Here is a 24560-nt window from a genome sequence, read left to right as displayed (position 1 = left end):
GATCCTAGGCTTCCGTTGGCCTGACGAAACTTTTGATTTTTGATTTTCTTCTTTGGCACTCTCTCCGCCTTAGTCTACAATCCCAACTCTGCGCGGCGCATCGAGATCTCCTCCAGCACCACGGCTTTATCGGTGATCTCAGGATGCAGAAGCTGCCATTCGACCACAAATCCAGTGGCTTTGCTCATCCATGGTCCTTTTTTGGCCCCCAAATGCTGCATAATCTCTAAACCGTTGACGATCGGTTTTAATTCGCAGACCGCCTCTAAATCCTTTTCTACAACATATGCTAAGAAACGGTCGTATTCTTCGGCCACTGCGCAGGATAGGGTCAGTCCTGTGAATATCAGATATCCAGGCTTCGGAAATGCTTTGCTTACCTGGAGAGAGATCGCGCCCTCGCATCACTTCTTGTAGAATGGCCAATAAGACACAGAGCCTCCATTCTTTGCCCCAGGAGCGGATGCGCAGACCAATTTGTTGCCGAATTTCAGCAGCCGGGGCCTGTATAGTGCCCTGCAGAAGCGAGTTTTTGCACGCAATGATATCTTCAAAGTGAGCCGTCGCATCCCGCAGAATGAATAGAGTCTTGTTATCGGCTTTGAGGCTATCTCTGCCCACTTCAACAGGACGCAGGGGTGGCGGTCTCTTTTCCTTCCCTTGGCTACGGCTGGGCACGGAAGTCCATGGGGCGAATGCAGCAATCATCCAAGCGCTCGAGTGAGTTGATGGATCTTCCAAGAGTATCCGCCGAATGCGTTTTAGAGATTCTTCAGTGTCTGAGGGATTGAAAATTCGTGCGAGGGTGTTGTACGCCAAGGGCCATGTAGACGTGTCTACTGAGACATCGTCCTGATGGTTGGCAAATATTGTGGGATACAGGCCGAGTCGGTCAATGATGTGCAATGCACCACGAGGATCCGGGCCTATGGCAAGTAAGCAAAAGCTGGCACTCGGTTGGCGAGGATCAAGCGCGCTTACCATGAAGCATCTTATCCAATTCAGCAAGAACACGCTCCTTGCTAATTTTGAGTTTAAGTGCAGCGCTAATGTCCTCGTTCTGCATGGCCGCTTCTGTTTCCTTTTCAATTGTATACCCGAGCCTGCTTGCGAATCGAATGAGTCGCAGAACACGAAGAGGATCATCCTTGAATGTCTGATAGGGCTCAAGCGGCGTGCGAATGATTTGCTGCTTCATGTCGTCAAGGCCGCGTTTTGTCAAATCCTCCAATTTCGCCTCGTTGAGATTGTAGAAGAGCGCGTTGATAGTGGCGTCGCGGCGTAGAGCGTCCTCCTCCGCTGTCCCAAACTCCATTTGTGGATTGCGACTGTCTTCCGAATATGTTTCCTTGCGCAGGTTGACCAAGTCGATGTCCAGCCCAAAGATCTTCGTTGTGACGGTCTCCAGGTGCTTTGACTTCTCCGGGTTGGCGTCAATTTTATGCAGACTGACAATCGCATCGCTCACTTCCTTGTCAGGGAGGCTCTGTCTATATTTTTCGAGATTTTCTGGCTGGTCGAGATAGTCTTTCAATGCTATCCCAAACTGATAGCCAGTCATGCTGCTGATTCCCACGTCAATGTCATGGCTGTTAACACCGAGGAGCTTGTCTCGAACCCAGCCACCTGTGAAGCGCAGAACAGTCTCGGGGTGTTTCTTGACATCGCTTCCCTCCTCACTTATTCCTTCCTTTTGGATATGAGCAGCGACGTCGAGCAAGAGGGTCCGTAGTGTAGTTTCGAGCGGAGTCAGCTCGATCTTCGACTGGGAGACGTCCATTTTTTCGCAGTCTTGGCCCCGCTCAAGCGAGGTAGAGACACGTCTTCTTTTAGCTGGGCGCTCGGGAGAATGCGAAATCGTTTCGCGCCCATTCATGGGCCGGCTGGTGCGTCGGTATCCTTGGAGGGGCAGGTAGGAGAAGCTCCGCGGAAGGCACTGTTGTGTTGGAACCGCAAGGACACGGACAGGCGGCTTGTTCAAAGGCAGGGAGCGGCTGGCATTCAGCAGAAGGCGTGATGCGTGAAATCTAGGCATCAAAATCCGCCGACGAAGAAATTATAAAACGGAGGGAAATTAAAAAAAAAGGTGAGTCAAACAGTTACTGATCGCCGATAAGATTGAATCTCACGTGGTATTGGTAGCATCACCAACCACCCGCCCGCATTTCTGCCAATGCGCCCAGGCTACGGAGCTCCTAAAATCAACCGTTCACAACCTACAGCGTTTATTCACGCGCCAGAGGCCTATCTTGCCCTCGAGAATTTCTTCAATTTATGCCTTCGGTGAAAGGAATCAGCGTGAGATTCATTCAAGTCTACCTCTGAAAGGCCTTTGTCTCCCCCGCCCGCTCGCTCCGACAATCACTACACACAAGCGAGATCTAGCTTGCTGCTGCCGTCGCGGCTTGTCAGTAGCTCTCTATAAGTCTGGATTAAGCACAAGAATTGTCCATGACATCGCCTGGAGATGTCACTCCGGTGAAACCCCCGCCGTCGTTTTCCCCCGGCGCAGGGCGCAACGCATCGAAGCCCCGGTACCCTGGTGAACAAGATTCCAATGTGTCCATAGATGCCGAGCTAGCGGAGTCTCGCTCGGTCTCCTCGCCATCGCCATCAATAGCCGCTACGACCGCAGAGTTGCCTATACGCTCAGCATCACCTCAAGCCCGGTCGGTCCGATCTTCCACGCCACAATTAGCGCGATCATCATTTGGTTCGCCCTTTGACGGTCGATTCGATGGTTCGGAAGATGTCAGATCATCGATTATCCGGGCCTTTTCACCAACCGTTGCCATTTATGCATCCGAAGATACAGACGAGCTCGTCAAGAATAAGGGGTTTAAAGGAGGCTTCTGGGACCTGCTTCGACCCTTTGGGGAAACCGTGACGGGCAAGGTAATCATTCGGGACAGTGTCGGAGCGAGTCGTGGATGGGAGGATTTTGGGGTGCGATTTGTCGATCTCAAGGACCTGGGCCGAGCATCTGCCAGTCAAGGCCCTGGAAGAGATTCGCCGTTGGCCCAGATCGAGGAGGTTTTGGAGAAACAACTCAGTGTCTCTGATGGATCGTCTGGAACGCAAGTGCCCGGCAAGGAGGTTCTGGGCTTTCCAGCAACCACACCCTTGTCCAAGCTTTTCCTGAGGCAGCTGCTTTCTTCAACAACTGCATCCCCCCATGAAACATTTGGACACCCCGTTGCAAGCGTCATTGCCATCAGTTCTCGCAATAAGGCTCCTTTGGAGACTCTTCGACGGCTTTATGCTGAAACCAACACCGGTGAACAGCGCTTGCCAGACTGGGTGCATCAAGAATATCTGCGGTACTACGTATTAGTACACGACGAAGAACGCGACGACATCACAGAATCAACAAAGTTGTACGATCAAATGAAGCGTCATTTTGGGCTGCATTGCCATCTCCTTCGACTACGAAGCAGTCAGTGCGTAGTGACCGATGACGATAGCATGCAAGTGCCACCCTGCGAATGGCTGTCTCCCCAGGAACACTTGTCGGGTGTTGGAGAAGCTGGTGAGTACTCACAAATGCCAGATACAATGCATTTCTAACACCATTATAGAGACGCTGGTTGACTTTGGGACCGATGGAACTCGCTACATCTTCGACTCTGATGTGTCTGCGATCAAATCATTCATTCGAGAGCTCACAGTCCAATCCGTGATACCTTTCATGGAGAATCGGGTGACAGTTTGGAACGATCAGGTCGCCTCTCGCAGGCGCGGAATCAGTGGGCGTTTCATGTCAATCTCGAAAAGATGGACCGGTTTCGGGTCCAGTTCACGATCTGGAGTAGGTGGATCGAGCGGTGGAAACAGCGGCAACTACGACACTGAACGCAACTTCTACCGTCAAGAAACACCGGAGGCAATTCTTCGAAAAATGGCCGACTTCGCATTCATGCTTCGTGACTGGAAGTTGGCCTCGTCCACGTATGAAATGATACGCTCGGACTATGGGAACGACAAAGCGTGGAAGTATCACGCGGGCGCCCACGAAATGTGTGCCGTCAGCACGCTTTTGAACCCGCTGGCCATGTCCGCCAAAATCAAGCTGGAGAGCATCGATCAAATGTTCGAAACGGCGTGTTACTCTTATCTCACACGCTGCTCCGATGCAACGCATGCGTTGCGGTGCTTAGCTTTGGCTGTGGAGCTGCTCAAGTCTCGGGGTGGGTCGGCGACTGAAAGTGCTGCCAGATGGGCCATGCGGGTCATGGACTTTGGCTTGGTCGGCTCCGTTGGCCAAATTCTCTTCATGGAGCGAGTCGCCGCGTGCTATGCTTCGAAGACACCAGTTGGCGGGGCGAAATGGGGAGCACGTCGGAGGAAGGCCGGGATGTGGAGTCTTCTGGCTGCTGATCAGTGGCTGCAGGCTGGCCGGCCCACCCTCGCTTCCGCGTGTCTGGAAGAAGCCGAACGCCTGTATGCTGATGTGCTGGAGGTCGACGGTGTCTTTCCAATGCCGGAAATGCAAAGCTTCGTCGACAACTTGCGCCGCGCTGTCACTAGCGAGTACCTTCACACGCGAGGTTTTGCCAGCGAGGACGGACCAGCGACCGAGAGCGCAGTGAGCACTGAGGAATTCAGCGAGAAGCTGGATAAACGCAAGCACCGGCGTTCGCTCATGGGCATCCCCTCCCCCCTGGATGCTGGGCACCTCACAGGTGGCGGTCCGAGAGAGCCAGATGACCAACCTAATGATGACTTTGAACGAGCATAATTTTTTTTGTTTGCACCGCTTGGTTCTTATCATGGCATATATAGACAAAGACGAGCTTTGGATGTTCGGATGTCAGTCATCTTATTTCTCATTTGGCCATGACCGTTTCCTCTACCAGAGTCCGTCCGTGTCTGCTATTTGGAGATGGCTTCGGTAACAAACAGAAGCGGTAGAACACATACAGGATGCCCGGGGACGGATGAAGAGTAGGGCCCGTCCTACTTCTGTCACAGGACTCGTGAAGTAGAAGCTAGACATGACCGTAAGTAAAGATCCCGACCTCTTTACGGCGCCCACGTAGTACACCACGCATCGCCAAACTCTAAGTAATACTAATACCATTAGCCCAAGCATTTCCCGTCAAGGTCTTTGAGCCTTGTTCCATAATGAAAACCAAGTTCTAGATGGCTCCGGAGATCCCTGTGACTTTGTCAATCGAAATAGAGACTATTTACATGGATGACCTGTTGCTGAAACAAGGTCGGCGATACTCCATGATCACGTGGCTTTATCGATAAAGCTGCTCTCTCCACGCAACATGCGGGCCCGGATCATCAGTATCTCGGGCAACCGCAGCAGTTGACGACCACACTTGGCCGGAGAGAATCGAGTATTAAGAATCAGCGACTTAGTTGCATTATTGTGTATAAAGCACCAAGTTGTGGACGTGCTCGGGGAACTTAAGTGTGCTGTACCAACCACTCAAGCATGAGTGAATTATTGAATTATATTCTGCACTATGAGGATGCATTTCGAAGGTACTTATACCCATCAGGTCTAGCATTCTAGTCCAACTGCGAATCTGGCATCAACCCACTCACGCGTTGACAGAAATCGTCTTCCCTCATTGTACTCTGATTTCACTCTTCAGAAGAAGACAAATCCCGACGGCTATGCAGTCAACATCGCAGCTTGGGAACAGGCGTTGATCAGAGCCGCCAAGCGTGGATACACATCCTCGCGGGGTGTGCGTGTCCAGTCAGGATCTATCAAAGACACCAACGACGTGACAGGAAGTCGCAAGAAAACGGATCACTTGGTTCTTCGCACCGATGAATCTCTATTGCGAGATCTGGAGCTGGCTGAGTGGGGAAGGCCAGTTGCCTTGGGTGCCGTTTTTGTATGTTATATGACACACCATCCGAGGTTTATGTTATTGAGAAGGAAAGCCGCTGACCAGCTAAAAGGATGAGGCGATGAGGAAACGTACCATGATACCTTTACCGCTGTACAAGACTAGTGGGTCTAGTCTGCAGAAGGCTCAGTGGAAGCTGATTGATCCCGGCGCATTAAGTCCTTGGAGCGTGATGAGCGGGGGTGTGCGACAGTTGAAAGGAATTGTCATCGGGACCGATGGCGAGACCGCTCCGAAAATGCAGGTACAAGAATTGGTTCTCGTGGAGAATTTGCAGGTTCGTGCCTTTCCAAGCAAGGTCCTGCCCACAATACTTTCGGCGCTGACCCCTTCAACCATCCAGGAAGCTGCAGAGCTGGTTGTGAAAAAGGCGACTGGGAACAGCGCTTCGCCGCTTGATTTGATCTACTCCAAGGAGAGCTTCGTTGAAGAATTCGCCTCAATCTTGCACGATGCAACTGAATTGTCCGACTCTGATTTTGATGTTCTTCTGATTTATCTGTCTCGCGACAGCAATGCTATTGCATACGATGGCAAGGTATGCACATGCTATATACATTTCGAAATCGATTTCAACAGTGCTAATTGGTATCCAAAAAGACTATAAAGTTTAAGCCGAAGGACAAGACGGCAGAGATCACGCCACAAGACAAGACCATTGCTTCCATCAAGACGCTCGTATCGACATTGTCGAAGCAGGTGAAGACCCTCGAAGACAAAGTTACGGAATTGACGGCATCTGCGAGGACGGCGTTGGCGAACAAGAATCGCATTTCGGCGCTTTCGGCCGTTAAGTCGAAGAAGATGGTCGAGCATAATCTTCAACAACGCCTGAACACGCTGGTCCAGCTGGAGGAAGTGTACGCGAAGATTGAACAGGCAACCGGTCAGGTTGAAATTGTGCAGGCCATGGAAGCCAGCACAGGCGTTCTGCGCGGTTTGCATGCGCAGATTGGCGGCGCTGAGCGTGTCGAAGACGTGATGGATAAGCTGCGTGAAGAGATGTCTAAGGTGGATGAGGTCGGAAGCATCATGAATGAGGCTGGACCCGTCTTCGACGAGAGCGAGATTGATGATGAACTCGAGGCCATGGAGAAGAGCGACCTCGAGGCAAAGGAAAAGAAGGAAGCCGAAGCTATACAGAAGAGGTTGGCCGAGTTGGATAGTCTCAAGCAGGCTTCAGACGACGCGGCACGCGAGTCGCAAACTGCGAAAAATGTGGACAGTCAATTGGCTCAGAGCATTGACAGACTTTCCAACATGACGATGGAGGACCGGCCGTTGCCTGCCAACTAGGGAGCAAATGCAAAGACTACGATCGTGCATCACACATCTCCTGCTCTTCAGCTGTGTTGATCGCTCGGTTCCTGTTATCGCAAGAAGGGAATCGTTAAAGCATATCATTTGGAACGTTTGGATCCATTTTATTTTCCGGCGGAAGGTCTGCCTCAATTTCAGCTGCTGGACGAGCAGGGTGGTCTACTGGCGTATCGCTTGACCCGGAGACTTGTGCTGCACCAGGGATGGTTGATCGTATTTGGGCGTCACTCCTCTTGCGGGCGTTTTCAATCAAACGTTTGAAGTCCGTGTCGTGGCTCACTGACCACTGGGCTGTATTAAAATCTTTGGCCATTACAGCAGTACTTGGCCCCAGTGACGACTGATGTGGCGCAAACCCACCCTGAGTCCTCTCCCAGACGTCAAGCTCGCGCAACAGGTCTCTCTTGCTTTTTGGGACCGAAGAGTCGCAATTCGCATTCCACAAATTCATCCACTCGGTATGACGTCTTTGCAGGAGCTGCCGGGGACCCCAGTCCGGTATCCCCAGATCACGGAATTTCTTTCGCAACTGAATATCCTTGAGGAGAGAATAGTTTATCGCTGGGAGTCTCTCAAGTGTCTTTGCGGGTGGCATCGGCCCTTGCATTTGGGTCTGTAGAGGTCTATATAGTACCAGATTAGACAGAAAAAACACGCTCGTTCTGACTTATCACAACCTACCCGAATGATGATTGAGGCTTTCGCACTGAATTTGCGACAGATCCAGAATCTCCAGTACAGCTGTCCAAGTGCTCGAAAACAGCCTCGTTCTTCATCCTGCGGCCGCAAATTGGACACGCAACCATACCATCTTCTGTGAAATTGTTAGTCGCCTGCGTATTAAATTGAAGTGGAGATGCCGCTATTTACCAGGCACAAACTCTTCGTCTTGACTGTCCTCAATCACTTCAACCGACCCCGAGGCTTGTCCATCGTCGTGTCCACCTGCTGGCGCCCGTACAACCTGTGTTTGCGACCTCGTGCGGACACGGCCAGATTCCCCCTCACCATCATCAATCGCTTGAGCTTCGCAATTGTCACGTAGTCTTCGCTTTTTGGAAAGTGGTTCAGAACCTCCAGCCTTCTCGGCTACGATTCGCGCGGCTTCCTTTCTGGCGAGCGTGAGCGCACTCTCCCTGGCGTTCTTAAACGCTTCTAGAATTTCCTGCACGAGCCAGTTCCGGCGAAGCTTGAGCTCCTGGTCCCCCGACCGACATGTCGGACATCTTCCCTCGGTACTCAGGCACCGTCGAATGCAAAGGGAGCAAAAAGTATGGCTGCAAGAGGTAATGACCGGGGTGTCGAAGAAGTCCTTGCAGACTTGACAGCGAAGTGAGGACTCAAGAGGCGCTAGTAGCGACAATGGCGTGCCCAACCAGTCGGTAGAATCGGGGAGGTCGAATGAGGGCTCCATTGTCAAGTTTCAAGCTGACCGACCCTTGCGGTATTCAACGGAGAAGGCGCCGCCGGGAGGTGGAGATTCCAGCGTAGGAGAAGCGCCAAGACCCGCTGACTGATACGCGTAAAGTGGTTCCTGAGCACGCGTCAAGCGAGTCGTGTAGTTCACCAGAAGCTGTCGAGCTTAGCCAGTTGCAAACACCATGGATTGCAAAGTTTATCTGGCTGAAAATGTGCTGAATGAGCGACAGACTGTGAGATGACACATCAAGGCACTTCTTCTTCTGACGTGACTGATCAGTTCCAGGTCACTTATCGATCACTGAGCCGTTCGCTCAAGGTCCACGCAAATCGAGCTAAGCAGTGCGACTCTTGTCTTGTCCAGGATTGAAAAAAACATTCCGAGATACTGATACAAAGCACATAGGATCTTGTACGAGTTTCATCGAAATGAAAATGCCAAAAGACCACAGAGTGTCCACGCGACCTACCTTATCTCCGGCATTCAGAAGCCCGCGGAGGAGCCTCCAGCAACGAACGGCCACGCGAGCGACGAGGATGAGGTCATGCAGAGCAGTCCTTACCTTCCCAGCTCTATGCCGAATCAAGACAGTGCTTTGGAATCGGTTCGAGTCGCCTCCATCATACTAGCGCGTGAGGAGGATCTCGAAGGTACGCGGAATCAGCGGAGATTTGAGCAGGATACCGCTGATAGCCAACCGCCCAAACAGCTGCCAAAACAACATTTCAGTCTATCTCATCAATCCACGTGTACAGTGTGCAACCAGCTCCCTTGCAAGATCTCAATACTTTGACTGCTGTGTGCCGAGAGTTGGCACTGGCGCATATTCAAGATGATCCCTTAGAATGTGGACAGCAGTGGGGCATGATCCAAAACCGCAATGTCAAGGTCAATTGAACACATCGATATTTCTTCGCTTGTGCCCTGAACTGACCCTTCGGATAGCGGAGAACCGGCCCTCGTCCTCCACCAGCCACTACGACGGTATCTTCGGCCAAGCCCGAATCGACGGTGCCGGCTAAGCGATCCCTGCCGAGCAAGGAACCCGCAGTGAAGACAGAAAGCAAGCCAGAGGAGTCTCAACCGACAAGTGATTCCCAATCGTCTGTCAAATCGTCCAGCAAACCTGTCGCTTCTAAACGTGGGAAGGGCAATCTCTTTAGTTCCTTCGCAAAGACGAAGCCCCCCAAGCCCAAACAAGCTGATTCGGTACGTTAACAGTGCCAGAAATATTGTGATGTGATTTTTAAAACCACGAGACTAATTTTTGAGAAGCAGACTACGCAGAGCGATGCCAATGATGGTAAGTTGGTGTTGTCGTGGTTTCAAAGTGCATCCGCTGACATGGCCTAGCTATGCTGGACGATGCTTCCGAAGACGAACCCGAGGAGCTGTTCCCCGACAGCGGCGAGAAAGCGTCTGCAGCCAACCGTGAGACGAAGAAGGAACGCGAGGAGAAGCTAAAGAAGATGATGGAGGAAGAGGATGCGGATGGTAAGAGTCTCGATGCCACATATTACGCGAGGCAGTCTAGTAGCCAGCTGCTCATCCCAATGTAGACGAGGAAATGGCCGATGCCGACGAGGAGCCTCAACGAGAACCGACACCAGTCGAGCAGGCTCCACCACCTCCATCAAAGCCGGCTGAACTGAAAGAGGAGGTTACAGTACAAGGCGGGCGCCGACGTGGCAGGCGGCAGGTAATGAAGAAGAAGACAATTAAGGATGAAGAGGGTTATCTAGGTCAGTACTTTCCCATCGACACCGGTCGTATCCTCGGGAGGAATATCAGCTCACGTTCCATCGCAGTCACCCGCGAAGAAGCAACGTGGGAGTCTTTCTCCGAAGATGAGCCGGCGCCGCCCCCAAAGAAACCTGCGGTCAACGTGGTTAAGGCCAAGGGTGGTAAGCCCACTGGCCAGGGCAACATCATGTCATTCTTTGGAAAGAAGTAGTTGTATCATCAGCACTGTCATCCCTGATACGAGGTACAAGCGCGTTGGTCTCGACCGCTCGTGGGTTTGTCTCGAACAAAAAGAAAATACATTGGCGGGTAGAGGATGGAAAACGTGACCATCCAGCGGTGGCTTTTTGGACCGTCCATCATGACAACCGAGATCTTCCATTTTCAACCCTGCCTCTTCAAGTCTTCAGCCTCAGTAGTTGTCCGGCTAACTACCCACTACACACATCTCACGCATATTAGGGCCCTTTTACTGAAGATTCTGTGCAACCTCAATTTAGTGGGGAGTAACTTGCAGGATGTGGCGTGGCTCCATTTCAGGTAAACAAGCGCCGATCGCTTTGTCGCACTCCGCGGGGACGGTGCAACCATCGAAGGTGTCCAACTGGTCTCATTCTGCATCGATCGACAGCACCGAATAGCCAGGTTCCAACTCTGTGCATGGACGATGTTCCCCAACCTGCATTTCCTCCGAATTGGCACCAAAGGGCATCGCCAGACTGCAGCTATCGTGTAGATCGCTGTCCCCAGCGGTGCCATTTGGCTGTCAAGCGAAAGCAGGCTGTTCAGCATGGCCGCCAGGACCCTCGGCCGAGAGGGCCCGCAGTTACCCCATAATCAACGGGTTAGGCCCCCTGTCCCCGCGCGAGGAATGCGCCCTGGGCTGGTGAGGATTGGGGGCCAGAGGACGGCCGCTGGTTCTCCATGTATTTATCCCCACACGATCCCGCCCTTCGCTGTGACCTTGAAGTCCGCCGTGGGTCTTTCGATAAACCATAAAAAATGCCGCTGTCAACGTGGCTGCTCGGGGGCTTGTTAGTCTCGAAGGCTAATGCTTTGCCAAATCGCGACAACCCTGTTGTCCTTCGACGAGAGTGTCCCGATTACACTTCTTATGCCTCGACACCGCAGTACGTAATATCCTGCCCTATTTTCATCGGAAGGCAGCGTCTGGATTGTTCGTGAAAGCCTTACATCGGTACTGATCCCTCGTCAGTGCCCCATACAGCGGAGGTCCTCTCAATCTCCCCTACCAGCGCCCAGATCCTGCATGTCGTACCTTTTCGTCGGCAGCTGTCGAAAAGGTGATCGAGGATGTGACCTCGCGTCTAGTGGATAAGGATCTGGCGCAGTTGTTCCGCAATGCTTTTCCAAACACTCTGGACACAACCATCAGATGGCATCAGAACGAAACCGCGGTGGCTTCGCAGCAGCAAAGCAAGCAGGACGCTGCGCAGTGGACTGGCCTGCAGACGTTCATTGTCACAGGCGATATTAACGCTGAATGGCTACGCGACTCGACCAACCAGCTGACTAATTACCAGGCTCTCGCTCGGAAAGATCGCAGCATATACAATCTCATTCTGGGCGCAATCAATACTCAGGCTGAGTTTGTGATTCAGTCACCATATTGCAATGCTTTCCAGCCACCTTCTGCTAGTGGCATTCAGCCGGAGAAGAACAATCATAAGGACACTGTTCGTCCATCATACGATAAATCGTTTGTATTTGAGTGCAAATATGAACTGGATTCGTTGGCGCATTTCCTCTTGCTTGGCACAGAGTTCCATGAGAAGACCGGGTCGACAGAGTTCTTAACCGATCGTTGGTACCAAGCACTACAGTCCGTCCTTGACGTTCTCGATGCTCAGTCACAGCCCACATTCAACGCGCACAACCAGTTCGTCACCAACCAGTACACATTCCAGCGAGATACCACCATTGGAACCGAGACGCTGAATTTGAGAGGCATCGGAAATCCCCTCAACAGCGGCACAGGCCTCATTCGCAGTGCCTTCCGGCCAAGCGACGACGCAACGATCTTCGGATATTTCATCCCCCCGAATGCAATGATGTCCGTGCAACTGCAAAAGACGGCCAAGGTGATCAAAGCTGCCGGGGGTCGAAAAGATCTGGCCCAAAAGTTGGACCAACGCGGTCGCAGATTGGCCAAGTCGGTGAAAGACAACGGCATTGTCGAACATCCCAAGTACGGCCATGTCTATGCATTCGAGGTTGATGGCTACGGGTCTCGCACCCTGATGGACGACGCCAATATACCCTCCCTCCTCTCCCTTCCCTACCTCGGCTTCCTGAACAAGAATGATTCGACATACCAGAATACCCGCAGAATGATCACCGAGAAGAACGGCAACCCATATTATTTGGAGGGATCTGATTTCCATGGAATTGGTGGTCCACACAGTAAGTTTGGGATGATATTGGAGATTACAGGAAGCATTTTTACTGATTGTGGCTGGCTTAGTTGGACTTCAAAATGCTTGGCCAATGTCGCTTCTCATGCAAGCCATGACTTCCGACAATGATACGGAAATCCTTAACTCGATCAATTTAGTACGCAACTCCAGCTTGCTGGGCTTGGTTCATGAGTCGATCAACGTGAACAAAATTGAGTCATACACCCGCCCGTGGTTTGCCTGGGCCAATTCTGTCTTTGCACAGACCATTTTGAAGATTGCGAAAGAGCGGCCCCATTTGATCTTTGGGGAGCACGCTCGGGCGTATGAAATTGACTGAGTTGGGTCCTTCGTGGCCGCGTCATTGCCTTGCACTCCTTCCAGACCAGGTTGGAGGTGAACACTGTACTCGATCGGCACCCCTTGCCCCCTCTTGTCATGTCATATCCCGAGGAAGAGAACCCCCAAAGATGCTGATACGAAATCGAATGAGGGGGCAATCGGGCTGCAGATGTCGTTTCGTGCGCAGATATCAGTATTTCTTTCCCCTCCCTCTCTGAAATGCTGCATGTCGTCTTTTCAGTCCACAGGCACAATTAATCATAATGATATATGGTTTAATCGCACTCGGCCTCTCCCATAGTATTGTAATCTGACCAGGGTCAGTCATTATTCTTTGCCCGCACACACCTTATCTGGTCACGCTGGGTTTCAGCTGAAATCAAATGGAACTGGCCCCGATAGTCTTCGATCATTTCGCTGTGACACATGGGATATCATTGATCAGGTAGGGTCATATACAAAACAAAAAAGATTATCGTGTCAGAAACGTGGTATCAATGACCAATTTAGATCAAAACCCTGCGAAGGCCATCTGTACCACCCAAGACTCTTCTCCCAGTCACAGGACATCTTCCCTTGCCACTTTCCCACTTTCCTCCCCGAGCGCGCGATGTACGATCTCCAGACTCGCTCTCCTCTGACCCATTTCGCCCAGGCTCATCGTCACCGGTGATCTCATCCTCTTCCCAAGGCGCACCGGCACCTTCGCCATTCATGAAATCGATCTGGCGCTGATGCTCACCGTTCAGCCAGTGGAATATACAGACATAGCAGAACACATAGCCTGTCTGGCAGGCGGTTGGGTTGACCAGTGTATTCAGACACACCGGGCAGAGGTTTGCGCTCGATGTCTCGGCTGGGGGTAAAGGCACGGTGAGAATGGGAAGGTAGGAAGTCGCAGAGATTGGCGGTCGATGGCGCCGGGGCGACTTAAGTGCCGATTTGAGATCCCCTGACGCCTTTTTCTCTTGCTCTGTTTGTTTTTTCTCCTCCTCTTGTCCGGCCTTGCGTCGGTCTGCCGGGCTGGTCAGTCCCGAGACTACGGGTGCCGGGAGATCGAGAACTTCGGTCGCTTTCCGAGCCAGTTGCCGTGAGAAGTCACTTGCGTGCCACCATTCGAGGAACTTGAGGGCAAAGATTGACGCAGGCAGGAAGTAGCGGAGAGAGGTCAGGAGTTGTGGGTATAAGTTTTGCGGGCTCAATAGGCCCATCAGGCTGGAGCCAGGACGCCGGTGACGAGTGGCCGCAGCGGCGGGCTTGGAGTCGAGCACGGCGGCAATCGCGCGATGGTCTGCAGCTCCAAGGCGGCGAATGCGTGTGCCGATTAGCCATAGGAATGGAGAGGAGTATTTGGTATTATCGAAGAGATAGGCTAGATTGAAAGCCAGAATTGAGAAATAGTAGGCCGCGTTCACGGAAGGATATATGTTTCTTAAGAACCATTTGTAATAGTGGAAGATGCGTTGGCGAATAGTTGCGTTACGTGGGAGGTCGTCGCTGGGGTTATATCGGGGTCCGCCGCCCAAGACGAGAGACGCCTGTGGTGCAGCATGGATATCGTAACCTTCATCCAGCTTGCGTTTCAAATAGGGAATGCCGACCATGACAATGAGATTCTTCCAAATGTCCGTAGAGTGCAACTTCAAGGTGTCGCGCACAGGACCAGCCGCACCAACCTGAGCGCGCGGAATCTCGCCATTCTTCGTGCGAAGGACGCGCTCACGCTTCAAGGAGTAGAAGTTCTCGGTGAAGGATCCGCCAAAAGTGCGAAGATAGTAGCGCTCGACTACCAGTGATAGAAGTGCGTAGACCTCATCGTAGGAGTTGAGAATGCGGAGCAGATACCGAGGGTGGCGGTGAGTCGCAACGGCAAGAAGGTAGCGGAGGGATGGCGGGAGGAGATCGGAGAGTTGTTGTTCAGCAAGAAGTTCTAGAGAGATACGATTAGTCGCCAGATCTTCATTATGAAGCATTTACGTTCGGCGTGCAAGGGCAGAGGGTTCCCCGGATTTCATGGCCGAGAGACCCTACGCCTTCTCCCCGTGACGCGGAGGACACTATCCGGGAGACTTACCGAAGAGTGATGGCTTCTGCTCATCGAACTCTTGTTGGAGACTAGGTAGATACTCCATTGATCAAGACACCTCTCATCCTCCGCCTGGGATCAATGAAACCGGTGAGTATTGAAGCAAACGAGCAAAAGGATGCGGGAGAGAGATGGTCGGGGCCGGATTGGCGACCCTCGGGATCAGCCGAGGCTCATTTGCCCGAGGCGGAGAGCACTTGACCGCACTCGCATGGAGATCTTCCGGGGCCGTAGCTTCATCTGAGGACCACTCCACTAGGAGCCTTGACTTCCTGCAAGCCAGGAGATTTATGGATTAAATTTGTTATTCATACAAAGACTCTAGACGAGTGTCACATTGGTAATGATACATGGGGCGTAGAGCTATGATACAGGAAGAAAAAATCTTCAAAAGCGAGGCTGCGCCAGCGCGTCCTGGCACCGCCGCCAGAGCTCGAGGTAAAAACTGGGGGATCCATCCTCGAGTCGATGCTGGATATCTGGCTCTGCAACCAGGAGGCAATGCATGACCGAGGTGACAATGGGACCTTCCAGTTCAATGGCAGGCGTCTCTCTTGCCATCATAGGCACCCACATTGACAGACAATCACGGGCGCGCCCTTCCTCCCCGAGGTCGGCATGCAGCTGGAACAAGTTCCGGTAGTCATCCTGTGTACGCCCGGCACTCTTGAGGGGGATTTGATTCCATATCCGCCAGAAACCATCATAATCTTCGCATTGAAATTGAGTGATCATGAGCTTTCGGGCCTCTTCCTCATCGAAGGCGACCTCGGCAGCTGAAACGATTTTGGACAAGCGATTGAGCATAACGCGCTGAGATCTGGTCCATTCTTTACCACTCGTGCCCATGATGGGACGCTCGGCATCGGGGAGGTCGTTGTGTGAAGCCGTGCTGGGCGGAGCCATCGGGGTGTCCACCACTTTGTACAGCATATTGAAGAGTTTGAAGTTGAAGATGGGAACACCACGGAGGCTAAGTCGCTCCAGAACTTGCAAGGCAAGCTCGATGTCTTCTTGTGGCAGATATTGCGTAGACTCTTCACCATATCCATGGGCCAGTCGTGGAGACAAAAGGGCACCCACAATGTCGAAAGCAAGCTCATCCTCAAGGTCATAGCCGTTGCGAAGGAAGTCCTCCAAGGCCCCGAATAGAGCATCCTTGCTATACGCTGAGTGTTGCCCCGAAATGGCGATGGAATGAAGCTTCAACCGGAAGACCGCGATGTCCTTTGCAGACATGTTCTTGGTTAGGCTTCCGTATAAAAGCTGCAGAAAGACCGTGGAGTTGTAGTCGTTTGGGCCGGAGCCAAGCTCAGCGCGAACATTGTCGTGGGGCAGAGACTTGAGCATCCGTAATAATGAATGCGTGTTCATTCCGAAGTCAACGGCCTTCGTTGAGGCTCCTTTCGCCGCCATTGCGGCCATTACCTCGTGCCTCATCGGCTCGGTGATTGTGGTGAGGCTGCGCCGAACAGTGTGCAGACCTCGCCTTTGCCCGGTTGAGTCCCCCAACCGCCCGTACGCAGCATGGCTGCTGGGCGAGCTTTGCTCACTGTGCTCATACTGTGAGGGTTCTTTCAGTCGGTTTCGTTCGTTCCTTTCCAATGTCTTCTCCCACAGACCGTCAAGATCGACCTCGACTCTCTTCTCCTCGGTGAAAATCTGAACCACGACATTTGTACCCAGTTCTATTTGTCCGAAGCCTTCAAACCCTGCTTCAGAAAGGTCCGTTTTTTTCATGCCCTTGTCCACAACTCCGGCATTAACACAGATCCAGCCAGTCGTGATGCCGTCGTCTTTTTCGTCAATCGTCGTACCAGCGTGGCTAGCCGCACGCGCACGCTTAGCCTTACGGCGCAATTTGATTTTCAACTCGTTACGGCCAAGAAGGCCATCTGCATGTGGCGACAATTTGTACTGGCTCCGAAGCCACCGGCAAAGACGATCGGCGGAGACGTTCAGATGCTTTACACTGCGCGCAGTGCCAATGACCATTATTACATTGGCACCCAAGGCCGCAGGGGCTTCCAGTCCTCGCAAATCATATAGTCTCAGGTTATCGAGTCCAACATCTTTATAGACATATTCGAGGAGCACTGGAAGCATTTCGGGTGCATCTTCAGGGACTTGGGGAATACGATCGCCCGGAACGAGACGCTCCTCGGCGACTTCATTTTCCTCTTGCAAGTACCACGGGATATGTGACGCCGAGTGGCCACTCGGCTTTTGTAACTGATCGTCATTCTCAACCGGTGAAAAGTTGATGTCGGATGAATTCGATACAGGAGGACGATCAGAACGTAACGAGCCTACCGCGGAGAAAGCTCTGGAGTCGAGGCGGCGAGATCTCCTAGCAGGGAATTGCGGGATCGGTATGCCAGTCACGGCGAGAAATGATCGTATAATTTCATGGCGACAAGATCGGCAAGCAGCCCCTCTCAGTAAAGCTCTGCTCATGGCTGCGTGATAATGGCGACGATGGTAACTCGACTGAGCATGCGAGTGCGGCTTTGCCTTTCGGAGGGTCCACCGGAAACTGCTATCGCAAGGTGCAAAAGGTGCAAACACATTAGTCATTCACGAAAAAAGATTCCTATCGTGGCGGGGCAATTGTTACAAATCGATCTTTTTTACAAAAGTGCATTTACACTCAAACCGAACGTTTTGGTATTCCTAAATCCACCATGTCGATGGATCTGGATGCCCCCGTCCCCATGACAGGACTGCAGGAGCAGCCTGTCGTGATGGCGACGTAAGTGTCCCTTTGCGATGATACTCAGCGTGAGCTTGGACTTACTAATGACAAACAGTATTCTGTGTTGTAACTGCGGTGCTCCGATCGATGGAACAGCTTCAGCTGGTGCTCTCTGCTCTGGTATGCATTCGACTTGCGCTTCTCCGCAGGCTTGCATCTATGCTAACTCCTGTTGCAGAATGTCTGCGAAATACTGTTGACGTCTCTCAGGGCATTCAGAGAGAGGGAACCTTGCAGTGAGTACAGCGGTCTTTGGTTCAGAAAAAGAAGAGGAAATGGAATGCTAACTTTTTGTCCAGCTGTTGTCGAGACTGCGAGCGCTGGTTGCAACCACCCAACAGCTGGGTTGTTGCAACTCCCGAATCCAAGGAACTGTTGGCCGTCTGCTTGCGTCGACTCCGCGGCTTGAACAAAGGTATGCGGCATCAGAAAAGAATATCATAGTCTATTGTCGCATGACATATCGTGGTTGCTGACTCTATTCCTTGCTGTCTAGTGCGAATCATCGATGCGAGTTTCATCTGGACTGAGCCTCATTCCCGCCGTATCAAAGTGAAAATTACCATTCAGCAGGAAGCATTCCAGGGCACGATCGTTCAACAGACCTTCGAAGTGGAATACGTGGTTGCTTCTCAACAGTGCGACGACTGCAAGAAGAGTTACACTCACAACACTTGGCGAGCCTCGGTACAAGTGCGACAGAAGGTTCCGCACAAGCGCACATTCCTGTACCTGGAACAACTCATCCTGAAGGCTGGTGCCCATAAGGATACAGTCAACATCAAGGAAGCCAAGGATGGTCTTGATTTCTACTTTGCGCAGCGTAACCATGCCGAAAAGGTTGGTCTTTTGATTATGGCAAGCGTTTGAAAATGTGATGAAGAGCTGCTGCTAACGGTATTTAGATGGTGGACTTTCTCCAATCTACAATCCCTTGCAAGATGAAGAAGTCCCAGGAGCTCATCTCCATGGATATTCATACCTCCACCAAGTCTTACAAGGTCAGTCCTCCTCAAATGTGGATTTTTCTTTGAAGGTCAATATCACTGACAACTCGGTTGCAGTTCACTTTCTCCGTGGAACTTATTCCCATCTGCAAAGATGATTTGGTCGCCCTGCCTATTAAGCTTGCTCGTCAGTGCGGTAACATCTCACCTTTGACCCTCTGCCACCGTGTTGGAACCGCCATCAACCTTCTCGATCCTTTCACTCTCCAAACTGCCGATGTCACCAGCAACACCTATTGGCGATCTCCATTCAAGAATCTCGCCGACGTGACAGAACTGAAGGAGTTCATCATCATGGATATTGAGCCTCTTGGTCACTCAAGCGGACGCTATCAGCTCTCAGAAGCCACCGTTGCGCGAGCATCTGATCTTGGCAGTAACGACACAACATACTACACGAGGACTCATCTTGGTGGCATTCTGCACGTTGGTGATTCTGTCCTGGGCTACCACCTGACTGGCACAATTTTCAATGACCCCAACTTTGAAGCCATCGAGGCTAGCAACCAGTACGGGTCAACGATTCCGGACGTCATTCTCGTCAAGAAGCACTATGCTCGCAAGAAGAAGCCCAAGAACCGCGCCTGGCGCCTCAAGCGTATGGCTCGCGAGTACGAGGAGGAAGCCTTACAGCAGACTCGTCGTCAAGAGCAGGAGCAGGATCGCCTCGAGCAAGACTTTGAAATGTTCTTGCGCGATGTCGAGGAGGATCAAGAGCTCCGCCAGACCCTTGATCTGTACAAGGCTCGTCGCAAGCCTGAGCAAGATCATGAAATGGATGAGGACAGCGGCAGTGACGATGAGGTGCCCAAGATCGACATGGAGGAACTGCTCGACGACTTCGACGAGTTGAACATGAACGAAGAATAAGAATGATCCCTTATGCGAGTGATATCCTTGATGATCATGGCTGGCGTTTTAAACTTTTGAGTCTCCTGTTTTTCTTTCTTTTCACATATCTTTGGGCGCTCTGGAAATAAAAGCTTCTCTGACTCCACGTGTTGTGGAACTCAAACACATATCGTCTGGTATTTCATCAAGTGCGAGAGGTGATCTATTAGTGGCCTGGCCGATACGGCTGCCCCCGGGAGACTCGGGAGATAACCGATGGATTTCAACATTGTCCAATCGAAGAAATTCCTTTCTAGTGACTGTTTCACTGGGCTCGCAGTAGATTTTGTACAGAGCATTCCATAGGCTGGCCATCCAAAAAAAAAAACCAAAACAAGAAAACAACTCGCGTAAGCGTAGCCAACACCAATTTGCACTTCCCAATGCCCAATTGTGATCAAATGCTGGCAACAAGCCATTAGAAGATCTTTCCCAGGACCCGCTTCGCATCGTTGCCAATTGCCTTCTCGTCCCTCTCGCCCGTTTGGACAACGTCGTTCTGGACAAAGCGTCGCCGCACAGGAACAGGCATTTTCGGCTCTGTCTTCTCGGTTTCGGTATGTCCTTCGGTTTCGGCCTTCCGTTTCTTCTTCTCCTCGTTCTTCTGGGTAATCCCGTCCAAACGACGACCTGCTTCGACACCTGCCAGGAAGACCTTTTCTTCCTTTCTGGCTCGGATGTCCGCCATACGCTGTTTGCTTTCTCGTTCGGATCGTTCACGTTGCACGGTTTCCATGAGCTAGAGAGAGAGAAGTGGATTAGCTTTGTGGATTCCTCAAGTTCACGAATGCAAATTGGCTCAATTGGGAAATGCAGAGCAAGACCGATAATGCTCGGTATGTGTTTAATAATGGAGAGAAGAGCCTTACATCTGCCCATTTGAATCCGGATCTGAAGCGTGGAAAAAAAAAAAGAAATCGGACCGTGTTAGCTTATGCAAGCTTCGGACAATGCGATTGAAGTTGTGGATCACTCACAGATAGCGCATGTTGATCACATCGTCACGGTAATACATTCCCTTCGGTCCACCAAGCGGTCGAGCATTCATGGCCTCGGCCGCTACACGAGCGGTCTTCTTCGATTCGAACTCAATCCATCCCTCAGAGTACAGTTTTCGCTTATTGCTCCGCTTCTGACTTGAGGAATTGCTGGGGACGAGAGGAGCGAAAAAGACTTTCCGAATGGGTCCAAATCCACGTTTCTCCATGATATTCTTCAGCGCAAATCTGATTCCAAAGCAGTTAGCATTGACTGGACTGGTCCTGAAATTGCACATCACCTCGGGTGCGACTCTGCTGCGCAACAGCCGATGCAACGGAATACTGAGGAGAAACAGGAACATACGGTTTAAGGTATGGAGGTAGTGAGGAGAGGTAGACGACGCCGCTCTTGTCCTTCTTCGGCTTCTTGAGTAGCTTTGTGGAGAGAACCTTCTGGGATTTTTTCCCTTCTGTAGATTTTGTGTTGTCATCGGCATGTCCATCCCTCTCATCGCCGTCATCACGATCATTATCCTCCTCGTCCTCATCGGCATCTGCATCGTCCTCTTCGCTCTCCTCGTCACGGGTGGAAGCGCCTTGGCGCTTCGTCTTGGTCTGCTTGCGACTCTTGCCCTGTACAGAAACACGAGACTCCTCCTTAGTCTCCTCTTCCTCATCATCAGGCGACAGGTCCTCGTCGGACTCGAGACCGAAGAAGTCCTGCGTTTCGGTCCGGCGCTTCTTCACGGCCCGACCTTTGGATTTGGTATCATTTTCCTCGGAAGAGTAGCCGCCGACGTCGGCTTCCTCTTCATCGCTTGGTACGTCCAAGAATTCATTGTGCTTTCGAGTCGTCATCTTTTGAGAAATAGATGTCCCTGTCTGATTGTGGCTTGGGTTCAAAAGGCGTTCACTGCGTGCGGCGGATCGCAAATATGGCAAAGTCTCCAACTTTTTTTCCCGCAGATCATGAGATGGTCCGTGCACGGTTCCGTAACTCCGCCTTATCTGCGACTCGTGGGCTTTGCATCCTAGGGATGCGATGGAGTTTGGCATGTCAGATCATAAAGTTGAAAAGTGCGAATTGCTAGAAGATAGGTCCAGTGGGTTTCTGTCATAAGGCTTAGCGCCTTCTAACATTGTTCTACACATGTCTACTCATGTACAGCAAATGTGATGCTCCCCCAAGTATCCCCCTAAAAAGGCCAAAGCAACGAAATGTGAATCACAAAATCAACACCCTTGGAAGTCACGGCTGGTATTTGCAGGAAAGATAAGTGACATGTTCTATCATAAATGGGTGGTCAACACGGTGGGGGGAAAGAAGCCCACAAACACACAGAAAAATCCGGCCAAGTAATTTGAAAGTAGTCGGAAGGGGAGAAACCACAGCGCTTAGATTCCCAAAGACCACTTCAATCGTTCGTATACAAAGAATGCTGTCGCCGCCATAGGCACGACCTTGATATAACCAATAGTCAAGCCCACCCAGAAACCGCGGAACCCTCGCTCCATCCAGATCTTGCGACCGGTGTCAAGGATGCCGAGTCTCTGACCCCCACCGACTGCGCCACCCACTTGCATCCGCCGCCGGATGACTTCCAGCGGGTAAGATGAAGTCTGTGAGACGACACCGGCCACAGCGCCGGAGAAGAGCTCGGCGGAGGCGGTGAGCTGAGGCTGGCGAGAACCCTTCTTGGGCTTCGACTCGGCGGCGGGGATGGTGGTGTACTCGGCGACAGCCGGGCTCCGTAGCCAGTCGCCTACCGTGTCGTGAGTCAGGAACGAGACACCTGCGTAGGGCAACATTCCCAGAATGGTGGGACCGAACCCGCGATAAAAGTTGGCTAGCCCCGTACGCGGTACGGCCTGGTTCACAGTGGCCGCAACGGTCTCTGCGGTGGCGACGGTCGCTGAGGCAGTTTTGCCCACTGTGCCGGTCGAGGGCAGCGCAGCACGTTCATGGTAGATCTGACGGCAGATATCGACGAGAGAGGAGCGCGATGTTTGTTTCGTTTCGAACGCTAATCGCACTCGCACGAGCTCGAGAGGGTATGTGAAAAATACAGAAGTAATGCCGGCGAGACTGCCCGACACGAGGCGGCGCAGGGCCGTTTCTTTATCAGGGGTAGGGATCACGATGGCGCGGAACTGTTCATATGCGAGGAACTTGATGGCAGCGTAGGGGAAAATGCGGAGAAGGGTTGCAGAGTGACCTTTGAACAGGCCTTGGGCGCCCTCGGAGCGCTTGATGTCGCGGATGGCAGCTGAGAGACCAGCCCAGCTGCCGGCGTATTTGGCAAATTGAGGATTTGAGGCTTGAAAAAGAATCTTCACCCGATCGAGAGGTGCTACAACGGTTTTAGCCTGCAGACAACGAGCGCCGCTTATCAGTACCGTTTCCAGTCCAGTGCCTCGGCAAGATGACTTACCGCACAGCCTGCTAACCCTCCAGCAAGGCCACTCCGCAAAACATAGTCGACACTGCGCGTTTTCACGGACCCGCCGCTTTTTGTTGTGTCGCCTGCGATATTTGAAGTGGCCGCATGACTGGCGCCACCGGCAATTGAGGGTTCTTTCTGAGCGAGTTCACTCATCGGGGCTATGGACTGCGGAGAAGGCTCCGGGTAGTGGTGACGATGGTGGTGCTGCTCTGTGTGAACGCGAGACTCAAGTCGTGCATGGTCTGAATGCAGAGTTGACATGTAAAGAATCAAACTGGACAGTTCAAGACCGATCGTGTGCGGCCAAGGCTCATCAGAGGGCAAAGAACTCGGGTTATTGCTGGGGGGGAACTAAGGCAATCGTTTCTGCGCCCCTCGTGATCACTCGGCGATAATTTTGGCAGAAAGGGCCCGGGTGCCCGGAGACTTGCCGAAACTGTTCCTGAGCGGAGTAGAAGGCACGTTTGCAGGCCCGATGGAGGGTTGATGGTAGTGATGGTCCGACTCACAAATTTTGAATGTGCTCCGGTAAGATTGTTGAAGAATCATTAAACTTATCGAGCCAAGCGAAGCCCATTCCATGTGAGCTTTCGCTGACGTCGAACTGCCACCGGCCGCATTCCTGCGGGCTCGGTGTAAAGATTGACGAGCCGATACCAGCCGCCTCCCGCGTGTAGCCGGCAGATAACAATACGAAAACCAGTGCTGAACGATAAATTACCATTCTTCCCCGTACAAAGAATCCCGCCCAAGTACAGTAGCCGACCGTCGACACTGCGGCCGTTGAGGGCCAATTGGCCACTGGCTACTCGTGGAAGTGACTCGCGGGTTACGTGATTAGTGGAAGCGGCATCCAGTCATGTACGGTATGGAATATCGGAAACCACGGGGAGTCACCAAGATCGTCAGTCGAATCTGATGATATGCATTTCAAGCCTGTCGGACTCGGAGAGAGATTCCATGTCTTTCAATCTCTGTCGAATACCTCATTGGCAAGAGCCATCGTGGTAACACGAGTAAAAAGTCAAATACCCATTCGCACAACTCCTGGAAGATGCTCTGGAACTGTACAAGCGGGGTCTCCGCCACGAGAAAAAAATAATACACCAAGAAAGAACACAGTCGTGGGTCGCATGATCACAGACAGGAAAAAGGGGGGGGGGGGGGGGGGGGGGGGTAATAGGAAATATGTGCAATGAAGCAGTAAGGACCAAAATCGACAGCCGTGAAGCCACCGCCAGAAGACAAGATTGGACAAACCCACCCAAAAGCAGAGAATGGC

The 24560-nt window shown here is 52.1% G+C and overlaps 11 protein-coding genes across 11 annotated transcripts; 5 read left to right on the top strand and 6 right to left on the bottom strand.

Annotated features, from left to right (window-relative positions):
- Nucleotides 1-74: 74 nt before the first annotated feature.
- Nucleotides 75-1780, bottom strand: POX_d05010 (uncharacterized protein; the record flags this gene model as incomplete). The annotated part of the gene is made up of 3 exons (XM_050113864.1): nt 75-316; nt 381-926; nt 982-1780. The coding sequence occupies 3 exons, from the start codon at nt 1778-1780 to the stop codon at nt 75-77; spliced, it is 1587 nt and encodes a 528-aa protein (XP_049968815.1).
- Nucleotides 1781-2451: 671 nt separating this feature from the next.
- On the top strand, nt 2452-4738 carry POX_d05009 (uncharacterized protein; the record flags this gene model as incomplete). Its single annotated transcript, XM_050113863.1, has 2 exons — nt 2452-3529; nt 3579-4738. 2 exons carry the CDS (start codon nt 2452-2454, stop codon nt 4736-4738), a joined length of 2238 nt encoding a protein of 745 aa, XP_049968814.1.
- A 708-nt stretch (nt 4739-5446) lies between these two features.
- On the top strand, nt 5447-7169 carry POX_d05008 (uncharacterized protein; the record flags this gene model as incomplete). Its single annotated transcript, XM_050113862.1, has 4 exons — nt 5447-5496; nt 5570-5858; nt 5926-6411; nt 6474-7169. The coding sequence occupies 4 exons, from the start codon at nt 5447-5449 to the stop codon at nt 7167-7169; spliced, it is 1521 nt and encodes a 506-aa protein (XP_049968813.1).
- A 94-nt stretch (nt 7170-7263) lies between these two features.
- Nucleotides 7264-8607, bottom strand: POX_d05007 (Postreplication repair E3 ubiquitin-protein ligase rad18; the record flags this gene model as incomplete). The annotated part of the gene is made up of 3 exons (XM_050113861.1): nt 7264-7816; nt 7875-8007; nt 8064-8607. 3 exons carry the CDS (start codon nt 8605-8607, stop codon nt 7264-7266), a joined length of 1230 nt encoding a protein of 409 aa, XP_049968812.1.
- Nucleotides 8608-8794: 187 nt separating this feature from the next.
- On the top strand, nt 8795-10567 carry POX_d05006 (uncharacterized protein; the record flags this gene model as incomplete). The annotated part of the gene is made up of 8 exons (XM_050113860.1): nt 8795-8845; nt 8899-8954; nt 9019-9263; nt 9323-9501; nt 9559-9822; nt 9892-9916; nt 9967-10107; nt 10173-10567. The coding sequence occupies 8 exons, from the start codon at nt 8795-8797 to the stop codon at nt 10565-10567; spliced, it is 1356 nt and encodes a 451-aa protein (XP_049968811.1).
- A 791-nt stretch (nt 10568-11358) lies between these two features.
- POX_d05005 (Meiotically protein) lies at nt 11359-13113 on the top strand (the record flags this gene model as incomplete). The annotated part of the gene is made up of 3 exons (XM_050113859.1): nt 11359-11486; nt 11573-12780; nt 12842-13113. 3 exons carry the CDS (start codon nt 11359-11361, stop codon nt 13111-13113), a joined length of 1608 nt encoding a protein of 535 aa, XP_049968810.1.
- A 508-nt stretch (nt 13114-13621) lies between these two features.
- POX_d05004 (Peroxisome assembly protein 12) lies at nt 13622-15247 on the bottom strand (the record flags this gene model as incomplete). Its single annotated transcript, XM_050113858.1, has 2 exons — nt 13622-15045; nt 15190-15247. The coding sequence occupies 2 exons, from the start codon at nt 15245-15247 to the stop codon at nt 13622-13624; spliced, it is 1482 nt and encodes a 493-aa protein (XP_049968809.1).
- Nucleotides 15248-15588: 341 nt separating this feature from the next.
- Nucleotides 15589-17658, bottom strand: POX_d05003 (ATPase synthesis protein 25; the record flags this gene model as incomplete). Its single annotated transcript, XM_050113857.1, has 1 exon — nt 15589-17658. One exon carries the CDS (start codon nt 17656-17658, stop codon nt 15589-15591), a length of 2070 nt encoding a protein of 689 aa, XP_049968808.1.
- A 227-nt stretch (nt 17659-17885) lies between these two features.
- On the top strand, nt 17886-19833 carry POX_d05002 (60S ribosomal export protein NMD3; the record flags this gene model as incomplete). The annotated part of the gene is made up of 7 exons (XM_050113856.1): nt 17886-17953; nt 18012-18076; nt 18135-18192; nt 18256-18371; nt 18453-18796; nt 18862-18957; nt 19021-19833. 7 exons carry the CDS (start codon nt 17886-17888, stop codon nt 19831-19833), a joined length of 1560 nt encoding a protein of 519 aa, XP_049968807.1.
- Nucleotides 19834-20272: 439 nt separating this feature from the next.
- Nucleotides 20273-21692, bottom strand: POX_d05001 (Pre-rRNA-processing protein esf2; the record flags this gene model as incomplete). The annotated part of the gene is made up of 4 exons (XM_050113855.1): nt 20273-20593; nt 20724-20745; nt 20832-21080; nt 21199-21692. 4 exons carry the CDS (start codon nt 21690-21692, stop codon nt 20273-20275), a joined length of 1086 nt encoding a protein of 361 aa, XP_049968806.1.
- A 537-nt stretch (nt 21693-22229) lies between these two features.
- POX_d05000 (Mitochondrial carrier protein LEU5) lies at nt 22230-23431 on the bottom strand (the record flags this gene model as incomplete). The annotated part of the gene is made up of 2 exons (XM_050113854.1): nt 22230-23201; nt 23267-23431. 2 exons carry the CDS (start codon nt 23429-23431, stop codon nt 22230-22232), a joined length of 1137 nt encoding a protein of 378 aa, XP_049968805.1.
- Between the last annotated feature and the right edge of the window lie 1129 nt (nt 23432-24560).

This window comes from Penicillium oxalicum, chromosome IV (genome assembly GCF_001723175.1).
Source record: "Penicillium oxalicum strain HP7-1 chromosome IV, whole genome shotgun sequence".
In the NCBI taxonomy this organism is placed as follows: domain Eukaryota; kingdom Fungi; phylum Ascomycota; class Eurotiomycetes; order Eurotiales; family Aspergillaceae; genus Penicillium; species Penicillium oxalicum.
The sequence above is the reverse complement of the archived record's forward strand: the minus strand, read 5'-3'. Positions and strand labels throughout refer to the sequence as shown.